Source organism: Mycteria americana, chromosome 5 (genome assembly GCF_035582795.1).
Source record: "Mycteria americana isolate JAX WOST 10 ecotype Jacksonville Zoo and Gardens chromosome 5, USCA_MyAme_1.0, whole genome shotgun sequence".
Taxonomy (NCBI): domain Eukaryota; kingdom Metazoa; phylum Chordata; class Aves; order Ciconiiformes; family Ciconiidae; genus Mycteria; species Mycteria americana.
The window spans coordinates 15,359,625-15,386,401 of record NC_134369.1 but is presented as its reverse complement, the minus strand read 5'-3'; the positions used below and the strand labels follow the sequence as shown (position 1 = coordinate 15,386,401).

General features: G+C 38.1%; 1 protein-coding gene across 10 annotated transcripts in view; it reads left to right on the top strand.

The window, feature by feature from the left end:
• The window catches only part of SOX6 (SRY-box transcription factor 6), a 379,444-nt gene that overhangs the window by 278,842 nt on the left and 73,825 nt on the right, over positions 1-26,777 (top strand). For all 10 annotated transcript variants that reach the window (XM_075502220.1, XM_075502218.1, XM_075502219.1 and 7 more), the window contains one exon: positions 6,196-6,275. In XM_075502220.1, the coding sequence (XP_075358335.1) occupies positions 6,196-6,275 (80 nt within the window). The remainder of the gene's footprint in view (positions 1-6,195; positions 6,276-26,777) is intronic.

Sequence of the window (26,777 nt, the reverse complement as noted above, 5' to 3'; positions counted from 1 at the left end):
CAGTCACTTAATTTGCTTTGCCTGCAAAATGGGCTAGATATAAGCCAGCTCTGACTTGGAAGTGGCGTATCTGTGCTAGTGTGACAGTGCAGGCAAGATGAGAAGTCCTGACTTGGTGTACAAGTAGGGGTATGATTATGTGCACATGTCCATGCAGATATATCTTCATGGGCTAAGTGGGAACCAATTTCATGGCTGTTTAGTTCAATGCCAAGATAGCAGTTACTGAGTACTGTTGCAAATCTGCATTAAGCTCTATGCCTTGAAGTAAGAAAATGGTATTCCTGTAACAAAGTACACTAGGTCATGCCCTCAATGGAAGGACCACTAGAAGAGAGGAGAATTTAGTAGGTTCTGAGGCCCTCCCAGCACATGCCTTAGTGGCTCCTGAACTCCTGAGCTCAGAAACTCATTATGAATAGAAAACTCGAGGAATTGCTGATATACAGCAATTTGTATTAAAGCCTGACAGGACAGAGTTTCCTGCTGCCTGTCAGGATCTATAACATGAGGTGGCTGTAGTCCTTCCTGCCATATTTTGGAGCTCTAGGAGGTGAAACAGGCCAAAGTTAGCAAGTGCTGATGACAAGTAATAATTACATTAGAAAAAAAATCCCCAAAGTCCCATGCTTCCTTATGTATCTCAAAGTCATGTAATATAATTTTCCGGCATGGTAAGTACTAATTGAGAAATCAGAGCTGCATAGACCACCTAATTAATTTTTTATACATATTTCAGTATTTATACTGTATACCAGATTAATTAAAACTTTAGGGCGCTGTGCATCTCAAATGACTGTTGTGACTATTGACCTGCAGGCGCTTGACGAGCCTCGTAGAGTACCTAGTTGTGGGGGTTGCCACTTATTCCAGTGGGAAGCCGAGAGTGGCAGCTGTTAGGAAGCTAATACTTGCCCAGAGATCCTACGCAGTTAATATAATTATTTTGCGTTCCAAGTACAGCAAAGCAACTGCGCTGGCTTTCTGACTGTGACCGCTATACTTACTACTTGGAACTGGTGGGTAACATAAGTACCATTATACCTCCTCTCCCGGTGCAAATTTCCCTTCACTTAACCAGCCACATGCATCCAGGAAAAGTTAGTGGGCTGGAGTATCCTTGAGTGTGATTATCGTGTCCCCATTAGTGCCCTGGGTCAAGAGAAGAAGACGGTGAGTGGGATAAGGAGGAAAACAGTTCCCTCCTCCATCTTGCAGTGCCTGAAGTATTACTTCTTTCAAGTTTTGTGGCTAAGAGGGAATGGGGAAGTAGGATGGTGACAGAGTAAAGATACAGAGTAACGCTGGGCAGGAGCCTGACCATACTTTGAGCAGAGCTCAAACAGAGCTACAGTTTGCTCTGAGCAGAGAGTGGGAGGGCCGTTCTCCATGCTGGCTGCGTAACGGCAGTCCATGTGACTTGGAAATGGATGATCACTTTTGCTTGATAGTCTTCTGCAAATATTTTGTATTATATCAGTTCTTTACCAGATGTGGAAAGTATCTCTGAAAAAGATTATTGAAAATAGAGAAATCGAAGTATGGAGATTGTAAACCTCTGTTTAAAAGGGTTTGTAGAGTGGTATGCTGCAGTGTGTTTTCAAAGCGTTTCTTCATATTTCATGCATAAAGTATATAAAGACCACGATAAAAATGGCTAAGAAACAACTCCTGTCTGCCTACCTAGGTCATTCTGCTTTATACACAAAAATAATTTACAAGAGATTTTGCTATGCTAGCAATACAATGAAATGTGAAAATGAAGACTGTTTTCCTAGGCTGGTGGCAAAAATAATGAGAAACGGAGCCAACGTTTTGGCCTGGTTCTGTTCCTACTTGCACTGGAGCAAATCAACAGTAACTCCTTTGAAATCAATGAAAGTAAAATTAAGTTAAAGCACGACAAACAAAACTGTCAGGCTTATTGTCATCTGGCTGGACCTCAGAACATTCCAATGCTGCGAGATATTTGTCATCAAACTAATTAAACTCCTTGATTACAGTAGCTAATCCATAACTAACATCATCTTAAATCTGCTGGATTTCACTGATACCCATCATTGCAGTTTCCATTTGGAACAGGCCTTTCAGAAGTTTTTCCTAAAGCTGTAAGGTGGTTTAAATTTTACGTAGCACAGTACTCTATTTTCAGTAGGCTGCTGTTCCTCTTGGCAGGTGAGAACAGAAAGCGTACATCAGATCAACTGTGTACTGAGTTGGCCGTGTATCTTTGCATGGCAGAGGTGCTGCACGAGTCTTGTTTCTAATGGAAATTCCCCAGGACTGAGTTAAAGTCTGTCATGTGTTCCCTGTTGGGTTTTACTAGTTGGAACAAAGAATCCGTAATCTCAGGATTTGTTGTTGCAATCCATATGTGCCTCACTCCTAAATGTTGAGGTAAGAGCTGGAAGTGGTAGTAGGCAGCTGAATATTTTCAACTGGGATTTTGCACTGAAGTTCTTTACCTGCAGAGAGACAATTGTTGGGGCAATTGATTTTGCTGCGACATGAGAATGGCAATAAGGCAGTGTCGTGGCAAACCCTGCTCAGAACAAAGGCAGAATTGAGGTAGTGTCATCGGACAGAGGAGGTGCTCCATAGTATTGCCTTAGCCAGTCACCTCTATTAACATCTTCCTCAATCCTGATGCCGCTGCACAAACAAAATGCATGCCCTGTGTGGCAATACTGCAGGAGTGCATCTGTATCCTTGCTGTATCCTGACAACACCCTGAGGAGAGGAATGCTTTCCTCAATCTGTTCATTATGCCTGGCAGGGTAGGGCCCTGGAATTTGTGATCTCTCACATCTCTTCCAACTCCGTTTCCTGTTATTCTGTGATTCCACAGGAGAGTGTGCAAGTGGCAGTTTGAGATCCATGCGTGGAGAGACAGATTTTAAGTTACAATCCCGAAACTGGGAAACCATCATCAAACCAAAAGCTTTGTAAGTCAGATGAGGAGAGTCAGCTTGTGTCTTACAATTGTGTTTTAGGAAAGACAGGTAATAAAGCAACACCTTCCCCCTACCCTGAGTCTCACAAGAGCCAGATAACCTTCTTTCCTCACAGCTCACAAAGTCTTGATCTGGAAAGTAAGTCCATACATCCTATAAATAAAGTCCACTAAGCTTCATTGCTTCATCCAAGACAAAAAGAAACATTTCACAGAATAACAGAATTGTGTAGGTTGGAAAAGACCTTTAAGATCATCTAGTCCAACCCAAAAAAATTTCCATTATTTCTATGTAGAATAGCATGGTACAATTGCTTGCTGCTTTTCTTCATTTGGAAATGTTGCTCAACCTGACAAATGAAACAGAAGTCTGGCATACTTTTCCATGGCTTGTGAACACCAATTTATATATAAACAACAGCAGCCAAATGTAAATAGACAATCAGCACAGCAAGGAGATTGAAGAGATCAGTTTGCAAAACATGACAGATTTTCTTCTTCCAGCATTCTTCTCACTCCTGGTTATCAAAGTCCAGCACACACCAATACCTAAAGCAGACCTGTTTGAACGTGTTCTGCCACCTTTTGTACAAATTTAAAAGAATGGATCCTCACACAAGCATTCCAAACTGAGAAACAAATTTGAAAAAAATTGCTCCAACACATTGACTAATTTCTTTCCAAGACAGCTACTGAGAAGCTTCTTGATCCATTCTTGCACTGACAAAATGAGAGGGGGAAATACGTACCTTTTGTAATTAAAAATTGAAACCAGTCCATTCCCTGCATGCTTAGTTTCCTCAAGGGAGAAAAAAGTACCTTTGCTCTGCTTGTACTGCTTGGTCTCAGCAAAGTACTCCAGAGCTGAAAGATTATTAATTTTTGTTCTCAGCACAAAGATATCGCTAACATACCAGGACTTAGCCATAATTTAACATGTTTAAATGAGGGGGCAAAGGGACAGTATTATGTTTTAACAACAAATAAATGGCATAGCTATAAAATTATTTTTCCTGTAACAAAAGAAAGAACTGTAGCCAGCAGGTGAGCAAGAGAACACTACAGGGTGTGGAAGAGATACTATTCAATTAACTGCGAAGCCAAAAACTCTGTGTCTGTGTGTGTGTGTGTGTGTGTGTGTATAAAATATCCAGCTATTTCAAACCATAGGAGCATGACAGCTGTGAAAAAGGAGTGCCGCAGGGAATTCTTTTAGAGTTTGATTTTTTTAAAAATATGTTTGACATGGAAAATGTTTTAGTACAAATAAAGCAACTGGTATTGAACTTAAAAAGTGTATGTGGAGGGGGAGGGAGAAAGAAGAGATTTCTGTGTGGAACAGGAATGAATAATTCATGATATTTAAAGAAAGAATGCCTCCGAAATGTTCTGCAAGGCAGTCCATGCTGATAACTCGGATGGTTATTTCCCCCCCCATTTAAAGCATCATTAATTCAACATCTTTGTGATTTTTTTAAAAACGTTGTAAGATATCTGAAAGGAACATTATTTAACTTAGATTAGGATCTTATTTATTCAGATAATTTCATCTAAATATCAAAGAGATGAGTAGAATTATTTAACCATAAAGAGACAGCTTTAGTACTTTAAGAAAAGGATCTAGGGGTTTTTTTGTTGCTTTTTTTTTTTTTTTTTTAAGAAAAAAACCCCAACATCATTGCAAACTAAAATCAACCTCATGGAAGGGGGAAAATAAGAGGAGATATTTTGAACATTACTCCATAGGACACCAGTACAATATAGTGTTAGTGAATGCATTGTAGCAGAGCTCCATATGCAATCAGAATCCAATTGTTACTGGACTGTGTACAAGCGCATACTGTGCTCAATGGTCTGATGAGGTATTATGGATATGATGCAAAGAGACCTTGTGGATTAGACATGTACAATTTATTAAAAAAGTGAAACAACCGAACATTTAAACTGAGCTGACTACAATAGCACTTCAGGTGGTAAAAAGGGAGAGTTCTGAGGAATCCAGTGACTGCAAAGACTTCAGCTACCATTATTTCTTTGAGGGGGATTGACAAGAAAAAAATCTAACTCTTGGAATGACCTGATTATATTATTTTGGATTTTTGTATTTTCCCTCATTGCTACATTCTGCTTTCAGTGTGGAAAAGTTCATGTAAAACAGACTGATTACTGAAAATCTACAGAGGAGCAGCCTGTTAAAACGTAGCCTACAGATAGTACACAACACTTTACATAAGAAGCTTGAGCCAAAATGATATTCCATTAAATCATAGTTACTGTGTAATTTATCCATCACTGTATTAATTTTTACATTACAAATTACACTGCTAAACTATTTCAGCCTTCCTTCATTCTTTACATTGACTGAGAGTCTCAATGGCACTGTGTGTTGCGTTGTTGCAGTGGCTCAGGAGTGGGAACACCCATAGATGCTATAAGATATAACATTGCAATGCTTATTTTGGATCAATTGTATCTCTTATTTTCTGGAGTATTTGTTGTCCCCTCAATGCAGAGGGCACACATTTTCAGTTTCCAGTGAACAGAACACAGAAATTTTAGTGCCTTGAATCTTCATATAACTGAACGACTATGTAATCTGTCAACGTCAGTAGGGTCCCAGATCTAAGAGAAAGTTAAAATTATATATTGAGCTATATTTCAAAGTGAGTTAATTTTATTTTTCTCTATGTCTACCTTAAAGGAGTTGTCCCAAGACAAAGAACCTCAAAGCAAAACAAGAAACAACCTCAACCTGTGTTGAACCAACTAGGGTAGCTTTCCCAGGAAAAAGCCACTCGATACTGAAAAGAAATCCCCCTGCATTAAACAGGGCTGAATTTCTTGGTTATAACAAATTTATCCTGTTTTAAGCAGCATGTGGCAACAACAATTTTTTTCCTCTGGGAACCACTGGGGTTTCCTGGGGTATCTTGTCTGTGTCCCTATGGCCTTAAGGCCCATTTTGTGCCCAAGCTTACACACTTGATTTGAACATTTGCTTTTGAAAATGAAAATCATGAGTATCACATTTATGTTTTGCCAGTTTGCCTACCAGCGATCTGCTAACAAAAAAGTTCCAAGGGAGCATGGCAAGTCCGTGCCCAGCGAAGCCTTTTGTTTTTGCAGATGTTTAGGCTTAGAGGAGTGCTGTGGAGCACAAGCAATCCTAGGTCCGTGTTTGCACTTGTCTGCTGCTATTCTCTGCTCATTGTCTGAACCTGCACGCATTGTTCTCCCGACAGGTGATAACTACCCTGTGCAGTTCATTCCATCAACAATGGCAGCTGCTGCTGCTTCTGGACTCAGCCCTTTACAGCTCCAGGTATGTGCCAGAACAAAAAAATGTGGGATCGAAGCCAACATTTTAGGGGAAAACTGCTAACCAGCTGTATGCTAAATAATAGTCTGAATGTTAAATAATTTTTGAGCACAGCCCAGGAGGATTAACACCTTATGTACTTACGGTACTGCAAATATAGCAACGTGCAGCCAACCTTGATACTGTGTGTGGAAGACGTTGTTCTGTGTGTTTTCTATCGGCAGAGTCAATGGTATTTTTTTAATTCTATGACCAGTTGATGGGAGATACGTTCAAATATCTTTTTGTACTTTATTTTCATTTAGTCTGTCCCCTGTAGCTGCAATGCACTACCTTTAATTGGAGCAGTGAGTGTATCAAAACAAAGGTGTGTTATTGGGGTTTTTTCTTTTTTTTCAGACAGTGTGGTGTGGACAATACAATAAATTGCAAACTCTTTTAGCTTCTGTGTTTAGGTAATCTCAACCTTTCCGTGCATTAAGCTGGTCAGATGCCAAGCATGGTCAGGAGCCTTGGTTTGGTCATTTATTTATTTTTGACGTATAAAGAATGAAATGTTGTGAAAGTAAGATTTATGTGCCATATTATTAGCTAGCTTTTTGTGGCAAGAAGTTTTTAATTTCACAAGAAAAGACACAACAATGTCATAAATAATAAAGAAACAGTCAAAAGCTTTCAGAGTTAAAATGTGTGGAAAGGAAGTGACAGTGAACATGAGAGGAAAGGCCATTAAAGATGCATGTAACTATTTGCAAGTAAACCTTTGAAACCCCTGTTTGAGTTAGGTTAGAGTTAGGTTCAGATGCGAAGCAGGAATAAATTGTGCCTAGAGGAGCAAAGTACTGCCATGTTAATATCCAAATATCTACTTTGCTTACCCTTCTGCAGTTATATCATTTTCCAGAGGCACCAAAGCAAATTAAAAATCCTCTTATCTTTACCCAATGCTGATATTCTTCCTGCCAAGTTAACTTAGGATAAGTGAGAATGGGACCAGAACTCACTGTTCACTGATGGTCCAGAACTGGCGAAAAAGACCCCTTGAGCTTATGTCTGACCAAACCTACAATCAAAACTTGAAAAGAGAACACCCTGACACTGCAGGGAAAGATCTCCCAAAAATACTTTTGGGTCATGATAGTAGTATGTTAAGACTGTACCCTGGACAGGCTTCAAACCAAAGGGGAGTTTTTCAAAAGGAAAAATAGCAGGTATCCTTTGAAAAGCTGTATTTGAATACTTATTGAAGCAAAAGGCTCATTAGCTTTAGCTGAGAAAATATTTTAGAAATCAGCTTTGTGAATAGAGAGACTATTTTTGCTACCTTTGAAATGCAATACAACAAATAGTGAGCCTACACAAGACGGTAAGGCAGGAAAGGCTAAAAACTGTTCAACTGCAAAAGAAACAGGATCTAAACCACAGACATTCCCGATTCTTTGCTTTTACAAGATCCATTTGTAGCTTGACCCACAGAGCCTTGATCAGAACCTACAGCAATAGTACAATTTCATTAATTTGCAGAAATGGTAGACTGAGCTGTTAAACATGACAAGCACAATTAGAGAGAAAAGAAAACAATCAGCAAAGAAAGTGGTGCTAATAAATTCAGAAACATTTGAGTGCTTGAGGGGCCAGAATTTCCCTTCAGATATACTTGTTGTAAAAGAGGTTTTTTGTTTGTTCCCCCCCTTCCTATTTTATTTGAATTTCACCTTCATGGGATTTCAAACCCTTTAATGTTTCATGGTCATAGGAGCTTAAGTAGTAGAGCACTTAATCTTCAGTTGGTACCTGCTCACCTGATTGTCAAATTGGCTGAACTAAATTTTATTTACTCCTATTATTAATATTCTCTTTGTCTAAATTCCCTAAGTGTCTAAATGTCTCTTTGTCTAAATTCCCTAAGAACAGTTATTTGGGTGTGTTTGTTGGAGGGAATTTGTTGTTATACCTGATGTATCATGAAGACTGTTAGGGGCATAGCAATTCAGCCCATTTTTCCATCTTTGCTTCCCTTCCCCCTTCTTTCTCTGTTTTGCTTCCTTTCTTCCGTGCACCCCACCCACTTATTTATTTACATGAATGCTGTGACCATGGTATCTAAGTATTTCCCAAGTGCTTAAAAATACTGATCACAAAACTAATCTCTGTTCCTTTCAGCCAGTGGGAGAAATAGCTAATTCATTTGCAGGTTTGGTTTTGTTTCTACATGTGAGCGTGTGTGTGATATCTATGTTTGGAGAACTCAGGGAGGGAAAGCTATTTCAATTAAAAAAGCTTTGCAGTAGCTCTAACATTTCAACTTTACCAGGGCATTATTATTAGTGCCAAAATTATATTCCATAATCCATATCCAGCTGCAGTGGAAATTCTGTCAGTTTCAAGTTTATAATCTCTCCTCTTTTTTCACTTCTGGTTTTTTGGGATGATCATGCTTCAGGTAGAAGCTAGCAGTAATTTTGTGTTCTCATCTTTCTGTGTGTTAGGACAACTTCTATGGAAGCTCTGAATCTAATAGCACAGAAAACAATTTACTCCTATGTACATCATGTAACAATAGCAATTGATCCACAGAGGATGTTTCTCCAGTGGGCACTTTGTAATTAATGGTTTGCCCATCTTATTCAAGCTATTTAGCACATTGGTTTCAAAATGTATTTCCTCTGAATTGTATGTCTGTGTTCACTAGTGGATTATGTATCTCCGTGAGTTAAAAAACTTCATTGAAATCATATCTAGGAATTTCTCAAGTAACGAGTTTCACTCTCATGGGCCTTGCATTAAAAAAAAAACAAAGCAAAACAAAACAAAAAAACCCAAAAAACCTTAAGTTCTCCTTCAGCAACAGACCTGTTTGACCCATTTACTCTTAAGATTTTGTATCACATTCATCAGCTAGTGGCAAAATACCATTAATATTCAGTTGTAGCTTTGAGTACCCTGAAAGAAAGTAGTAATTACCACACGTTTATGCCAGTCCGTGTTCCTGAAGTGGTGGCTTGCTCTGCTTTGGGTTGATATCAGACAGCTTCTTTTAATCTGTATACTGACCTCATGAGGGTGGCATTGGTGATGTTGTTGACAAAAAGACTTAAAATTCTGTGTTCCACACTTCCCATTGACAGCTCAGCCCCATCTCACCAGTTTCCTCAACAACTTGGCCAAGACTTAAATAATATGTGTGATAGGACCAAGCCTTGTTAGGCGTCTCGGCGTGAGGGAGGGTCTTGCTGATGAGGGAACAGTTCTGTAGATATGGTCTAAGAAGAAGGACGAAGCTATTTCTGTTCACCCCTCCAGCTTCAAACAACTGTGAGTGAATCCCATCAAATCAACCTTCTGCTAAATAGTTTACAGATATATTACCAAATACACCTGTAGCAGGTATGCATAGTGGTGTGTGAACCAGTTCCAATGCATATGTGTAACAAAAGCGTGTTGCTTTAATTAATCAGTGTGAGCAGTAAAACCTGTCAATAATTTTCCCTTTGCTCCTCTTTTTCATACCCACCTTCTCTGGAGTTTCTCCCCTTTCCCATTTCCCTGAATTTTTTCCCTAGTTGTCAGATGACTGCACTGATATTAACTGATTCCTGATATGTGTGCCCAGTGAACTTGATCATGAAATGGGTTTTCCCAGCTCTCATGGTTCTGGTAGCAGTAGCTTCGTTACTGGGAAGTCTCAGTGGTGGCAGAGGTGGTACCTATATGTCCTTACTTTCAAACAGGGAACGTTACTATACGGTCTTTATTGTTTAAAAAAAATCTGCCTTCTTTCTTAGATATTTCTACAAAGTCTATGTGGTAAATAAGGAAATGTTGCAACTCTCTCAACCACGACTGATAAACTGTTGATAGAAATGGAAACACTACAATGATGCTAGCTGGAGTTATTCCTAAACAAAGTGAGTTCTAGGAAAAAAAGCAAACCAAAAAAGCTTTCGTTCATAACTCTTTCCCCAAACTGTTTGTGTAATTTGTCCTTCAAAATTTATCACTTATAACACTAATGAACCTTGGCAAGTCTTAACTATAGTTGCAGCTGTGTTCTTGAAGCCTGAAGTTTTTATAATCCATTAAAAAAAATTTAAATTTTAACTAAACACATATTTGTCAATTTCTTTTCTTCCCTCTCATCTCATCCTACTGCTCCACACTCTCTTCTAATTGCAGACAAAGTAAATGACCTTTTGTTATACCACTGGGTGCGAATCCAGTGCGCTGCTGAAGCATTGCGTAGCCTGCCTCAGGGGCACAATATTAGTAGAGGGAAGGCCAAAGAATGCTATTTTTAGTTGAACAGTTCAGCAGATGGAGGCATGAATACTCATATATCTGAAGGTTGAGGGGTTTGAACCATTAATTTTGATAATGTATTTAACCCTGGGAACAATCAGAAACTGTAACTCTAAGGTTACAATGCTTTTGACCTTTAGAGAACAGAGGGCACTCGGTACAGTAAACAATATATTACATTTCTACTTATTCCAATTCTCTCACACATATAAATTTCAGGACATAGTTGACATTTGCTTTCCTCAGCTATTTTAGTGCTGGTCCTTAAAGTAAGTCAAGAAGAATGTGCAGGAAAGAGGCCAATGTAATGTGACAGTCATGTAAATATGGCCTTTAAATAGCTAAGATGTTAAATGTGTCCTTTTATGAAGAAATATTATTCTCGGGAACTAGAATCTTGGTGACTTATTATTTCAATGAAAAAGTTGTTTTAGTGGACTGCTCCTCTTATGGAGTTTCCTCTATATGTTGTAATCTTAAAGCAATTTTTTAGTGGGGCTAACGTGATCTGATAGTGATAGCTTACACTGGAGGTGATTTGGTCCCACTCTGGTACCACATCACGCAAAGCGATGTACCTGCCTTATGTCTTATTAAATGATGCATGCTCCTCTTCAACAAATATAGCAGTTAAATATCACGCAGCTTAAGTATTTCTAATTAAAATATCTCCATGTGTCAGCACATTGGTAATGTATTATTTTAATCCATTTATTTTGTTTATGAAACAGTGACATATGTTTAGATTGTGAAATATATGAGCCTTAAAAATCACTTTATTGAAGAAAATTAATTTCTACAATGCTGTCTCAGTAATGTGTTCACTCACCCAGTCAGTCACTGGCAGGGCTGCCAGTCTTAATGTTGGTTAGACACAGTTTAACAGTTTTATCTGACATAACACTCTCGGATGTAGGCAATAATAATTTTTTCAAATGCAAAAACCACGGGGTTTTCCTTTTTTTAATTTTTTTTAACACAATGAAGAATGGGGATTGGGTAAATGTGAAAGAGATTTGGTGAGACCAATCAAAATTAAAAACAGCTAGTTACCTTTTCAAAGTTAGACACTGTAATTTGTTTGTCAGCGGGTAGATGTTTGGGTCAGCACTGTGAGTGAGTGACTGTCAGCGGGAATTCCTACAAGACAAGTAATTTCCCTCAATGTATTACTGACAGATTGCTCACTTCTTCGAATCGCTAGAGAAAACAAACTTAATATTGTTACAGGCAGAGTTTCTGTCTTCATTAGCCTTATAGAATGATTTTATCTAGCATTCAAAGACTACTGAGCTCTAGGTGGGCATATTTTAACAGAATGTTCCTTATTATGATACAGTGAATAGTGGCCTAAATTAAGGGAATGGTGTGTGCAAATTTCAGTATATGGAAGGAGCAAATTAAATATTTTGGTCCTTTTCTTATGTGGAAATTTAGGTTGTAGCAGAGGAAGGAAAGAGGTTGAAAGAAGATTTTATTAGGGCTCTGAGAGACCAAGCAAGCCCTTTAATGAAAATAAAATTAAAAATATGCCAACCTTGCAATACTTAGGAAAATTTAATTAAAATCAATGAAATAGTTATACTTGTGCCTTTCCCTACTTGAATGTTTATGTCTCTGTATGTAATATCTGTGTTATCAAGTTGAATTATATCAGTGGCAGTATCAATGAAAATGATGTCATTGAGTCAATATTTTACCATATGACCTCCTTTCTTTGCAGAATTTCTTAATACTCCGTCTTCTCCTACTCCTTCTCAGCTTCAGCCCTGAATTATCTGGCCAAGTGATTTTCATCAGGAAAAGACAGCCCATCAAAATTGAGACTTTTTGCAGTAAAATATCAATTCTGATGCAATTTTTGCCAGGAGGATTTTCCTAGCTCCCCCAGTAATGGCATCCCCGGTCAAAATGAGAGGGAGTCTCCCTATTCTCTTCAAGTTAGTAGGAATGGACAGACAAACAAACAAACAAAAGGGTTAGCTAGAGTAATCAGCCTGGTACAGCACCATTGGAGCTGCAAGACCCTTTTCTCACCCATTTAATGCCCCGTGTCTCCAATGACTGCTTTAAACAGCATGCCTTTGTTACTCTCATTCTTGCTTAATGGAATAGTGTCACATTATTTAATAAAAAATTTATAGGAATGTTTAAGAAAGAGACAGTTTCTATAGTCTGTAGCAGTTCTAGTACTTGTCTTGGATGTGGCAAGCCTAAATCCAGTCCTGGGCTTGTGTTTCCCCCCATTGCAGGAAGGACACTAGCCACCAGAGTGTCACCCAGTCTGGCATAGCTCTCTGTTTCTGTTCCCTTCAGATGACCAACCCCTCCTCCACCTTGGGAAGTGCTCCCATCCTGCGCCTGCTCTCTTCTCCCAGGAGGGAAGACTTTTCAATCTGGCAGCGAGGGATCAGGCTCCTGGCATGAGTCCCATCTTTTGCACCTTTAGATCTTACCAAGCAGGACAGCTGCCTTCCAGGCCCATATGCTCTGTTCCAGGGAGAATTTACCATTGAGATCATAAATGGCACAGACATAAACTCACTTATCAGGAAACTTGTATGTTTAAAAGGATGTCATCCTTATAGCCTGAATTGCAGGAGGTTTCCTGTGTCTCTTCAGTCTGTATCAAGGCAGAAACTTGAGCCCAAGTGACGGGAGGAGGCTGAGCCCCCAGCGTCAACAAGATGTTCTCACTGCCTTAACCACTGGCTGCCCCTCGCTGAAAGCCCAGGCTCTATTTTAAAATAATTGTGCTTTGCAAAGCTCCCTCCCTGGGGTATGTATTCACTCAGAAGCCAGTAAGAAGCAAATAAGTTACTGCTGCATTTACTGACAGAGCACCAGAGGCACCAGTACTACAGAGTGCCATCAGGGGACGAGCACGTTTTTTAAAGCTCTTTTAAAACTGTGGCATCCCTTTGGGGAATAGGCTGACTGTGAGGCATACTCTGAGCTGGCAGTTGGATTCCTTCAAGCTTTCTATAAATGTATATGGTGTATGCCTTACAGGAATTAGCTGCAAGTGAATATGTTTCTGGAATTTTATTACACTTCTGATAACCATAGAGCAAGCTGCTTAAATTGGCTACAAATTACAAACACGAAGGATTTTTTTCCTGTGAAGGTGTTAACATATTTGGATGTTTAGGAACTTAGCAGCAACCAGATTAAAGACAAAAATGTCTTTAAGTCAGGTCTACACACAAAGGAAAATGATACACTTCTGTATCATCATTCCTTCCTGACTAATTGCTACAGACAAAGAAACTTAATAACTCATCTTTCATCTGAAGTAAAAGTTCTAAGAATAAGGGTGGTTAGATGAGAGCTTCTAGGTGTAGAGATACACACACACATGCATGCATGCTCAAAGGAAGCAGAAGAATTCTCTTGAAGATGCGTGGACTGGAAAGATGTCATCACCTGGCTTATTTTGGAGGGTCTGTGATTATAAGAGAGTATTCCCTCTCACTGACCCAATTCAGAAAGAAAAGGAAATTTATAGAAGATGAGATAGAACTCATCAAATCAGTGTGTCGATACTGCTGTCTCTGAGTAGAGTCTTTTTAGATGACGAAATAGGAATGGTATTGCCTCCAACACCCTGCTTGTCTAAGATGTGTGTGTATTTGGTCTGTGATGTATTTTAGAACCCACAGGATTGAGAAACTAGGAAAGTGTACTAACTCATAGAAAGTATTGGAATCATCTGTCTATTAAGATTCAGCATGAAGGCTGCATATGGCTATGGGGCACAACAGAAGGCTTGCATATCAGTCCTGAAAAAAAGAGGCTGGAGGGAGGAGCATCTTAAGGAATACAGGTAGAAAAACAACATGCTTATATGTCAGTATTAAGGGACTACTCAAGACTTAAAGGAATCATTCACAAAATCTAGTGAAGTCAACACAATAGAGGACGTATTGTGGTGTTGTGCATGAATTACAGCAAATAGCTAAGCATGATAACAAATGAAGAAGTATTTCAGGTGCAGGAATAGTGAGACTGTGTTGTCATATCCACTGGCAATTTTGGAAGTGAAGTGAGAAATAAAAGAGGTAAAGTCCTTTGAAAAAAGTTGCATCGTTTTTCCTACACACTAGAGAGAGAACAAGTCACCAGATTTAACTAGTCTACAGCTTTATTAAATAACACATTTGTGAACTATCCATAGTAATTCATCCAGTACAGGCCATCTCTTCTACTGCAGTCTTCAACACCTAGGGGAGGGCTAAGGTGAGGTCTCGTAACCATTTTAATCTGGTCCCAGCACTATTGCTGAAATATCATCACACCCACTGCAGTTCAGAAAGCATGGCAGGCTTACGCCAAATTCACATTTACTTGTGTAAAATACATCAGCTTACAATGAATTTGTAATAGTAAGTTCCCTGTTACCTGGTTTTGAGGTGCAAATGTGAATTTTTTTTAGATGTAAGTTTTATAAGCCCATGTGAATATATTTTGCATAATTTTGTGTGCACTTCCTTTAAGGAAATTATTTAATTTTCCTTGAAGGTGCATGAAAGTTCTAAATATACAGTAAAAGATTGGTGTGAGAGATCTGCTAAGCAGCCTGTAAAGCACAATTATTTCTAATGCTTTAAAATACCTGTAAACTGGGCTTGTTTTCTGCTTCACAAAGAAAACATTTCACTGTTTTCTGCATTTAAATATACATTTTAAATATGTTGACTTATCAGGTAACGCAGCAGGCTGAACAGGGACAAACCATTTTTAATGGTATGTTAATTGAATGGGATGCTAGAGATGCACCTGAGTGGCTTTTTCCCCAGATGTGCCCCAGCTGACTGATAAAGCTTCTCCTGATCAGTAGAGCCAGTATATATTTATTATATCCCTGTCTTTCGTCCATTTTCGCTAGTGAAAATAATAGAATGGCTGTGAGCTACCATATGAACTGTCTGTGTCTCTTATAAAAGTAGGAAAACATTACAGCTTCAAACCCCAAGCAGCACTTTCAAAAATTCAGCTCTTAAACGTAGAGCTGCCTCGGCATCTTCTCACAAGGCGGGGATTCAGACGTGGGAATTGAGAGAGGTAGTTAAAATGGGACTCTTCCTTCTTCCTGACTTGCACCCATTTATTATTGGGATGAGGTCTCATTATTCTGTCATGGGAGCCTGTAGAAATTTAATTGTAGTGCTTTTGCCTCTCAGTACAATTAGCAGTGGTAGGTGAACATTCAGTTTTCTTGTCTGTATCTGTACAGTTCTAAACAGGGAAATACTGCAATTGTTATATTTAACAGTTTCTTCATCTGGGTGGTCAGATAGTGAATGAACCCACCAGCCTATGACAGATCTTAAGAAATATTTCTAGAGAAGATTTATTGCCACTTATTTTTTCCATGTCCTGATGCCTTTTTCTTTTACTTATGCCTCTGTTTTTCTGTCTGCTGCCAGGTTGACAAACCTAGAAGGTCTACGTTAGAAGCAGCAATTGCACAACCATCTTCTGTCCTGAATTGATTTCATGCCCTGTAGGATTAGGAGAATAATTATGTTTTTAGACCCCTTCAACTAAGATTGTCTACATTACTGGCAATCGTACCAGTGACATGGACATGTGCTTACTAGGAAACTCATTCACCAACTCATTTCACACAGCTCAACAAGCAGTTACTCATAATTGCTTGTAATCCTGCTGACATGAGCCTGAATGAAACTCCTGACTTCTCTCACAAAGCCCATCTATGTGTTAACATTTTTTTAAATAAATATATAAAATTCTGAAATGCAAAATTTGATAAGCTTTGATAGCTATCATCCGTTCAGCAAACTTACTGTAATTAATTGCTTTTAAATCATATAATTTTATGTCCCTTATCACAGGGGTTCTCTTTAAGCTGCTCCTTCTTTTTACACTAGCTTTAGTCCAGAGCACATTTCTACACATAAAGTGTGTGAAACTGTCTGAATTCGTGAGTTAACTGCTTTTCATATAGACCTCTCACATTTATTGTTAAAGATACTGTATATTAGCAATAAGGATATAAAAAACTGATTTTTGGAAGACCTTCTAAAAGAATATCAGAAAACATTTTAAATTCTTTCTACGAATAATTTGATTTACAGTATCACCAGAGAAGGTAATATTATGATAGTGTAAAGTGAATGAAAAAACTGTGCTCCGATGCAACCATGTGGTTATATTTTCATATTTTCCTGATAGATCTGGTTATATTTTTATTTTAAATAAGTGCTCCTTATTTGCCTTCCTTGGATACAGCAGAAGGAGTTTAAAATACTAGAGCCTTCGTTTGCAGGTATCTTTGGAGCCATGCTTCCTGGTCCTTGCTCACTTTCCTAGGTGAGCTTGTTACTCCGTTAACTTCAGTGCTATCCACGATTTTGATGAGGTAGAATTTATGCTATAAAACTGCCAAAAGCAAATTCTAATAGAAGCAAACATACGAAAATCACATAAAGATTTATCTTCAACATTTCACCTTTTTTGTCAAATAACACTATCCACTCGAAACTCGAAATTACTTTTTAAAGCAAACGCAGTTGTCCTTTGCTGTGACTGGCTTTCTACCAAAAGTATTTAGGCTTAAATGAACTTATATTTTATTCATCTGTTTACTTCTAATCAAATACATAATAGTTTTAAGCAGAGTGTGTCACAGTTATTTTGTAAAATCATAAAAAAAGATTTTTTGCTGATTTCCGTGTAGTACAACATATAATCTGGGAGAATCACAAAGATAAGTCGATTGTGTTCTTTCCTGTGCATGGGAAATAACAGGAGAATTGTGATCAAAAAGTAGCATATCAGTAAGCTGACAGCATTAAATGAAGGAATGCAAATCTTTGTGCTTAAGAGAAAGATTTTATTAACATTTCTTCTATCCTCCTGCAGAGGAGATGGCTATAGACATTTGGTGAAGTTTTTACATATTGTTGCATTCTGTTTTTTCTTGATATTTACAATATTTTATTACAATATCAGAATTTTATTAATGCTCACATTTTATCTTTAATAGGGATACTTTATGATTGCATTCAGATATACCTAGTTCAGACACTGTAGTGATGCAGTAACAGTGCATCCATTTCACGAGCAGCACAAAGAAAACGGTGACTTGTTCAGGTTCACAGGGAGTGTGTTTAAATGGAAGGTCTGAGGGATACTTCCTAGCTTCTGGTACAGGTGCTCACCCCATGTGGAGGTGGGACACAGAAGTATTTAGTCCCTCCTGCCTTCTGTGCTCCTGTTTCCTGGCACACAGAGGTGAGCCATGTCCCCAGGCTGGCCAGAGAAAAGACTAAGCCAGGAGGTTGCACTGTGAGAGTGCTCCTGCTCTGCAATTGCAGAGGAAGACTCCTGGTTAAACTACCTCTCATTAGGTCCTCTTCTTGACAAAAAATACAGTGAAAAAAAGCACTCTCAGTTTGGGCTTTGATACTGCTTTCATCAATGACTCAAAGACTTTGCATGGTAGCATGCAACTATTCCATTATTGTTGCTAGGAAAAATACAAGAGAATAGATACACAAAGTGGAAGATATGAGAACAGGTAGCATTCCTTTATTCCCTGTCAGAACTTAATCTAGAACAACTAAAATGCTTGCTGTTTTTGTTATGCCTCAAGATAAAATGTCAAAGTTTATATATTCCTATCTTTCAGACAAAAGATGCTTATTGTTTTAGAACTCCTGAGTTACTACCTATAGGAAATTATAAATATGTAATAGATGCCTAGGTTCACCTCATTTTTAAGTATTTTGTATAAAGAGCAGTTGTTATAACCACAACAAGCAACCTGCGTTACATACTTCTGTGCTTTTTCTTCTTTTGTCCTTTTCTTACACCATAAAGAATTAAACCAGGGTAAAATTAGTAAGATGAGAAGCTAAGGTGTTATGGCCTCTTCTTCCATTAGGAGAAAAAATGCTAAGCATATATTGTGTAGAAAGGGGGTTTTTTAATTATCACATTGTCCTTCCTGCTATTTGTCTAGGTTTTTAGTCCGGAGAGCTCCATTTGAGACAGCAAATGATCACACTCCAGTTTTGGGGTTCCAAGCATTTTGTGTTAATTTCTGTGTCTGCATACAGTTTTTTTAGTGATATGTACACTGAGCTATGCAACTGTAGTATTTCACTCCCACCCTCATTCAATTCCCTACTTTGTGCAGCAGTCTCAGTGTATTCAGCAGGTTGTACGCCAGCAGATGAAACAGATGTTTAGGCCATACTGGAATGGAGCGGCATGCTGCATCAGGACCTGGATATTCCTCTTGACATCTGGATACTGCTGGGCTGGGAAGCTTGCCTTAGGCCAGGAGGCTGTAGGAGCCTTGTGGCAGTGAACATAGGGTCCTTGCTGCTCTTTAAGCGATTAGTGCACTGAAGCAGCAATAATGCTGAATTATCGCTTGGTTGCGTTCTTCTAAGGAATCTTGGGACAAAGGGATAGTCAAGGAGGAGTATTTACAGTAAAGTCATGTTCAGAAAGACAAGACTAATTACCGTGTATCAAAAAGCTTTCTTTCAACTAATTTAATAGTAAAATTGTTAGGAATACTTCAGGAAACTTTTTACAAAGCAGTAAACAAATAGCTTGCAGAAAAACCTCCCTTTCTCATTTAAAATCATTAAGATGAAAAAAGACAATTTCAGCTACTTTCCAATTTCATGGTCTGGTCAAATTGTATGGAACAGACAACAAAATGTGACTGAAGACATGAAATTGAAGGTATACTAATGTTCATGCCTACTAGAGACAAAAATGTGAACTTCTAATAGCTGCAGGGAAGAATATTAGGTATGGAAGCTGACTTATGCATTGATTCTTTATAGTTTCACTTTATCAAGTTGAAAATTGTGCTGTATGTGCTGCTACAGCCTAAATTGTCTGCTGCAGCACTTTCCTTTATGATGTGTGTTATTTAAACACAATAGACACGGTATATTGCATGGAAATAGGTGTTTAATGTTTTGTGATTACTAGCTGTCGGACAAAATAGCATTTAGCATGGATCCCGCTCCCCCCCACCCCCCAATAAATTTTCATTGTTAAGACCAATGTGCTTAAATGAGGGCCCTCCCAAGCAGATTACAGCTTTTTGGAGAGCATGAGGTAATATTTTGAAGAAGACCAGTTTGTTGCTCTCATTTAACCTCCAGTATTCTAAAGGGGTTATATTTCATTAACATTGGCTAAAGGCCTGACCTGAGAGGCAACCAAAAGTGATTGAACTGCATTTTCAGATCCAGGCTGTAATCTGTTGGGAGAGGAATAATAATAATAAAAAAAAATTAGAAAGCACCATTTACTGAAATTCTTTCTAACTAAGCTGTATTTCAATGGGCCATTTAATGCTCAGATGGACAAAGGTATTACTTCAGTCATTGAATTGTATCAAACCCTTTCTCAGAGGCCCAGTTTAAAAACTCTACAGGAAAAGTGGCTTAGCATCATATTCTCAGCAGACCAACACTCAGTCTGTTTGGAAAGGGGAAAAAAAAAAAAAAAAGAGTGAAATGAGGTGAGACACAACCACCAAGTCAGGGAGGATTTTTGCCTCTCCCTCCAGTCAGTGGCTTCCCAAGGGAATTGCTCTTCAGAAAGCAAGAGCTCCATATTCGCTACAGAAGGCTTTCAATTTTTTTTTTTTTTTTTTTTTTTTAAGTAGCTGTTACTCTGTTCCCCTGGTCAGCTTTCGGCCTGCCTTTTGTTCTTTTCTGACATAGCAGAAATATAGTTTTCTCTCTGAGGGACTTAGGACCAGTACCTACACTTTACAGGGTTAGATTTTTGACTCGGTCACATTGGAAGAAATAGGAAGTCTCATTTAAATATCACAGACTCTGACACTTTTGAGCTGAGTAGTTATTTTATTTCAATAGAGCCAACATTACATATATTCTATGGTGATATAAGATATCTAATGTACTGTCTGAACTTTAATTGTATAAAAATTTTAGGATACATTTTAAAATTAATATTTTTTGCAGAGAGTAACCTTTTCTTTTGCAGTTTTGATGCTGTCTCATTAAAAATTCCCAGCAGCCTCATAGGGTGATGGGGTGACATTATAACTTGGAAACTTGTTCAGGTGCTGTAAAACTAATAAACCAATGGCTTTACTTCCTAAGAGGAACCAAATAGAATATTACAGAGGCAACTGCCAGGTGCCAAATTATATACATTGTCTTAGGTACTTGCAGTGATTGATAATGTATTTGAGCTCTAAGCATTTTTTCTTGGCTTTGCCCACAGCTTTACAGTAAACAGGTTGTGAACAGGCAGTTGCTGAGAGATTGTATTTAATTGTCATAATTCAATGAAATCAAAGCCATTTGATTTCTAAGGGGCACGATCTCAGGAACAATGCCTAAATGAGAGTTGCCTGCATTTAGGCAGCAGAGTGAGCTGTTTTGATGGCCATTTCTACTTCGTTATGTCAAAGCAGGATGAGGTCAAAAGAATGAAAAATACAGTTTGCAAATGAAACAGAAATGATCTTAAGTGCACCTTAATACACATGTGCCTGAAGGTAAGTTAGTTCTTTATTGCATGGGTGCATATATTTTAGCTCTGTAGCATTTCTCCAAATTTATATGACTGTAACTGAAAGAGACTTGGGACTGGATGTCTATGCTGTCAGGCCATGATGATAAACAGATGGGGATAGGGAAAAGTGAGTGAGTGAGTCTCTAAATGTGGATCTTGCTGCAGGTATCTTCTCATTCCACTTTCTCCGCTCCCCCTGCCCCCCCCAACATCAGCATGAGCCTTGAGGCCAGAATGTATTCTCTGTAAATCTTTTATTTAAAAATAAGCAATGTTAATAACATTTAAAGAAAAATTAGTCAAATGGTAATTTCATCTTCAGTTTACATTTCCCATTACATTAAAAATTTAAGTAGATATTTTATAGCTGGCAATACTTATTCAGGCTCGCCCAATACAAGCCCATACTAAGATGAATAAAACCAAACAAAATAATAGTGCAGGAACCACAGCATGCACGAATAAGTCAAGGACAAAAAGGTCTATAATTTCTTTAGAACACATGCCAATGTGATCATTTAGTCCATTCATATTTTGAGCAGGACCTATTATATGTGCTGTGGGACTCTTCTCTATCCAGTAATGAAAATTCGATTCTCCAAAAGATGAGGCAAGAAATGAAAATCTGTGAAGAATAGACATGGTTTTGCTAATTACTTTCCCCAGCAGAAGTGTGGATCTTTGTCACCGACTTATTTAACAGATCCTCTTTAACATCTGTCCAGCAGACTGTGGACTTTATTAGCAGACAAGAGACCCACCAGATTTAGAGCCTGCTGGGTGCGTCTTCATCTTCACAGCTGTGGATTAACTCAGACTTTCCAGAAGAGGACAACCATATGGGATAATTGGTGTCATTGGGTAGCTAAAAAAATATGAAGAAACAAATGTCGTCCAAACACAATTCACTGTTTTTACAGCCACAATTACTAGTCTGTTTAAGAAATAAGAAAGGCAGCATTACACTAAAAAAAGAAAATCTATTCATATCTGTGTGGGAACCTAATCAGGCTCTTGTTTCCAATGACGATGGCTCCACAGTCGCACCAGGTCTGCGACAAGAATGCTCCTTTTGTGTGCCGATAATGTGGAAGCGATAAAATTTCCTATAAGAGACATATGTGTTTACATCATGAGATGTGTTATTTGACAAAACGCTTTGTTCTCTGCATATTTTCCACGCAGAGTTTCATGCTGGGTTGTTTTGCTGGAAAGCTTTGATTAGCTAGAATTAGTTGCTGAAGTAAAATAGACACTTTTGTTTTATGAGTCCTCTTGCTGAGCTGTAAATTATAGTAAAACATATAAGGAGTGACAGAAAGAAGTGCTGATTTGAACCTCTGACCCATGATCGGCATAAAAACATAAGATAACTCTTTCAAAGGACTACTGAGAGCCATAAATATTCCATGGTCCACTTAAAGCTAGGCCCTTTTAACAAAATAAAGCTGTTATTTTGCATAAGGGGATCTTGACTCTGCAGTACTACAACAATACAAGCTGCAGTATCTAAAATGTGTAAAGATTCTTTTATTTTTGGTATGGGTTGGCCATTAGCCGCAGCAGGGCAGCAGAAGTAGTGAGAGTGATTTTTCTTTTTCTGAACCAGTACAATGAATTTGTGGTCAGTAAAAGGAGTTGGAACCGGCAGACACTCAGTGGTGAAATTAGGTATCTGTTACTTTGCAGCTTGAGAGAGAAGCAAAACAGGCATGTGTATCTCCTAACGAGACAGGAATTGAGTGGAATTTAGGGCCACATAAAAATTTCCCTTGACAACATATAGTACAGCAACTGATAGACACTGAGATTACTGGTGTTAATGGTTCAAAAAACCTGAAGTGAATGAATGTGAATAACTGATAAAATCATTCTCTTAGCTGAGAATTTTTTTTCAGTAGATGCACACCTGAACATATAGGGAAAACTGAAGCCTTCTAACTCCATCTGTGACTACAAAATGTATTATTTGTATTTTCAAAATACAGTTAGTTTGTTTGCACATATTGTACTGTAATAAATCTGAGAGCACATTAGCCAGCAAGTGCATAAATAATCACTGCAACAATCTTTGTTATTATGACATTAGTTATGATAATTCATTAGCTGCCTGTTCGCGTTACTCCTTAACGCCTTTTTGCAAAGGTATTTGGTGCATTATTATAAGAAGTAGAGGCTATTCACACTCTGTAACAATGAGCAGAGTCTGCAGTAGAGTGATATATGGGTGTTTAAAATCAGAATGTTATGTCCTCTATGGATAGGTTAGGCATGTACAAACAGGGGAAAGAAAGGAATTATGCTGTTAAAAGGAAACCGTGTATATATATGATGACACTTGGATTCTGTAGAGAAAAATAAGTCTTTGCAGTGTATTGTTACTTATTTATCATATTTCTAAATTAAAAACTTTCTCCCTAATTGTTGCTCCAGCTTCATGTAGCTGTACTTGATCGAGACCATTTCAGATATACCCATGTAAAGCCAAATAGTTCTCAGTTATTTCGCATGAGCCTGTGAGTTAAGTTGATGTTGCATACTTGTTGGTTCTTAAATAGCAAGGTACTATTATCTGTGTGGTGGCACGTGAAAATGAGAGGAGGGTCTGGCCCCCAGTACTAGCAGATCTGTAAAACTCACCTTATTTTGGTTTGTTAACATTTTTCTTAGAACAAACTGAGAAAATGCTACTGAGACATCCAAATTTCATCAAAACAAATTTATAAAATACACTGTTTTAATAGGTAGAACCTGCACAAATATATTGTAAAACAAAAGAAAACATACACTTTTAGCATAAAATAGTCTATCTATTAATTTGAAGGGATCTTGTTTTCATCAGCAAAAGCTTTGATTTTTCCAAGGTTTAGATTTTTAAATTCAAATAAGGGTTGCTTTCATGTGTATGTACATTTCCTTTAACAATTTTATACACACCTTTCTTTCTCGTTCTCCTCCTCCTTTTCCTTTTGTGTGGCGAGTACTGCTAGGACACAGATGCTGAGCTGTGGAGGGTGTTTTTCTGGTGATGGCATCTGGCTTCTTGGCAGACTCCACAGGCAGTAGCTGCCTTCGAGTTGCCCCTGGGTTTGTCACATGGTTAAGCTGCTGATGAGTTACTTAAGCTGTCTTGTGTTTCTGGATGTTGTTTTCTGTTAACCTACCTCTCACTCTAAGGACCTGCATAAAAATCATCTTAAAACAAAGAGAAAAACAAGCATGTGCTTTTTAAAAAAATATGTATACGTAAGCCAATAACCCCATTTCTTACCTTGGTGCTATAGTAGAGGTCTCAACTGCAGTGTTAGTCACTGAACATATTTGGTGCAAAAGACATGCCAATACAAAAAATGACATTTATATACAAAAATAGGAAGGAATCAGTACAATTAACATTATTTTAGAAACAGTTCTTGCACTTAGATTAAGATATGTGTGAAATTTTTGAGCAGGATATTTATGCTTCTGCACTGCTTTTTGAGAAGGTTACCTTGCCTGAACTGCTGAAGGCTATACTAGTGACATCGCGCTCAGGTCAGCACTTAACCTTTATTTCCATAGTTATTATCTATGACACCCAAAACATGAGTTTGAGCACTAATCCATTCTTCCTCCAAACAGAAGAAAAACTTTTTCAGACAGAGACTGTTTCCTTTAATCTGTTTGACATCAAGCTTATTTTAAGCACCTCTACACCAATAATAAAAAATACACAGTCCCACTGAAGGTGGGATTTTTTGTTTTGGGGAGCTTCTTTTCAAAAATGTGCACTGGAAATAGTAAAGATGTTGCTGCTTTTGGTGAGCTTGTAAAAACCCTTTGTGATCAGACAGTTCTAAGTATTATTATTGCATGTTATCTACTCAGAAGGAAAATTCTGGAATTATAGCTTTGCAACACTATGTACTAAATATACTACGGAAAAAAATAACTGCATTACCTCTTGTAGTGCAGGATTTCAACAGCACTTGCAGTCACTCCTTAGAGTTTTTCATCTTTAGAAACCAAATTACTCATTGTCTAAATAGCTGAACTTTCATCTCTATAAATAAGATATTTCAGCTTTGCACAATTCATTTAAAATGCTGACAAATAAGGATTCTCACTTGATTCTCAGTGGTTTTATTGTTTAGTTTCATTTACTGTAGCAAATGTATTGGTTGAAGATGTAACATAGGACTTGCATTTTTAGTAATGGAAGACTTCAGAATTAATCAGGGTCCATAAAATTTAGCATTTATTTCTGAAAAAAAAAAAAAAAAATTTCTAGCATCTTTGGAGAAATAACGTACAAATACAGAAAAAGGAGAATGTATTTTCATTTTTGTTTTAAATCTTTTAGTAAAACAAAATAAAAGGGTAAATATTTCTAGAACAGATCCCTTCTTTCTCCTTGAATCAAGCCACCTTCTACTGAATTTCTTTGTGGGCCATCTTCCAAGTACATCCATCGCAATTCATCATGCTCGGCCAGTCCTCATCACCTGCGCTTTGATTATCGTCTGCTACACTGACTATTGCAACCACTCTCTTTCTTATCTCCCTATTTCACATATGGCTTTGCTATAGTCTCTTCAGAAATCTACTGCAAAGAATAACATCTGAATTATACCCCCACTGCTGTGACCAAATTCTCCCTCACCAAGGCAGTCAGTTGAAATGCCTCTAGCCCTTGCCTTTTTGTTCTCATATATACAAGTGCAAGTGCTCTCCATTTCCTGCCTGGGCTCATATATCTAAAGAAACTGTCTCTCTCCTATGCAGCGGTTGATCACTTTCTCTTTTATTGAAATATCTTCTCTAAACAAACTTTTTCCATAAGGCCTGTCATTGACAAGCCACTGGTAAGAAGGTTATGATTATCATAATTCTGTGTTAGGTGGTAAAACAGCCTGTCACAAAGTTAACAAGTTGTTGTCAGTGCAAACCTCCCTTAACTGTGTTGATTTAAGGCCCATTCTGTTTTCCTCACCATGTGTCACTTCTGTAACATTCGATTCTCAAAATTCTTCACCTTTATTCATTCGTTCAGACACAGATGCTGCAGCCTAAGAGGTAAGTATCAGTATTCCTGCTGTAAAAAAAAAGGAAACATCTGGTGCACAGAAAGCTTTGCTCTGTGCTCCTTCGCTGTGCTCGGTGTCATTCGGGAGAGCACGTGTCCAGGAATGTCACAGGCCTACGTGCAGGCGAAAAGTCGTACGAGAAAGGGACCTGAGCTAATGAAAGAGTTTTGATTATTGAAAGCTAGTTGAAAAAACTAGTTGAAAAGCTATCGAAAAAATGTGGAAACCTGTGAGAGGGATGTGTAAGCCTGAGGCCTTTGTCTTCTGGCAAGGCATGAATGAACACTGGCAGCGAAAGCAGTTATCCTTCTGGATATTTTCACTTTGTGAAAATATCTCGCAAAGGCGTTGGGAAACTTAGACAGCGTTAAGAAAGGTTTTAACATTTGGATCAGTCAAGATGCTCTATTATTAGTTCATAGTTTTTTTGAACAAGTTTTAGACTGTGGATGGTACTTTTTATAAACAGAGTGAAATGGAAATAATTCATCAAATGCCATAGGCAATTTCTGAAGCAGAACCACCACCACCCCTGGATTATTATTTTTGTTAGTTATTCAGTTCTTCTTGGATGGTAGCTCTAAGCTATAGC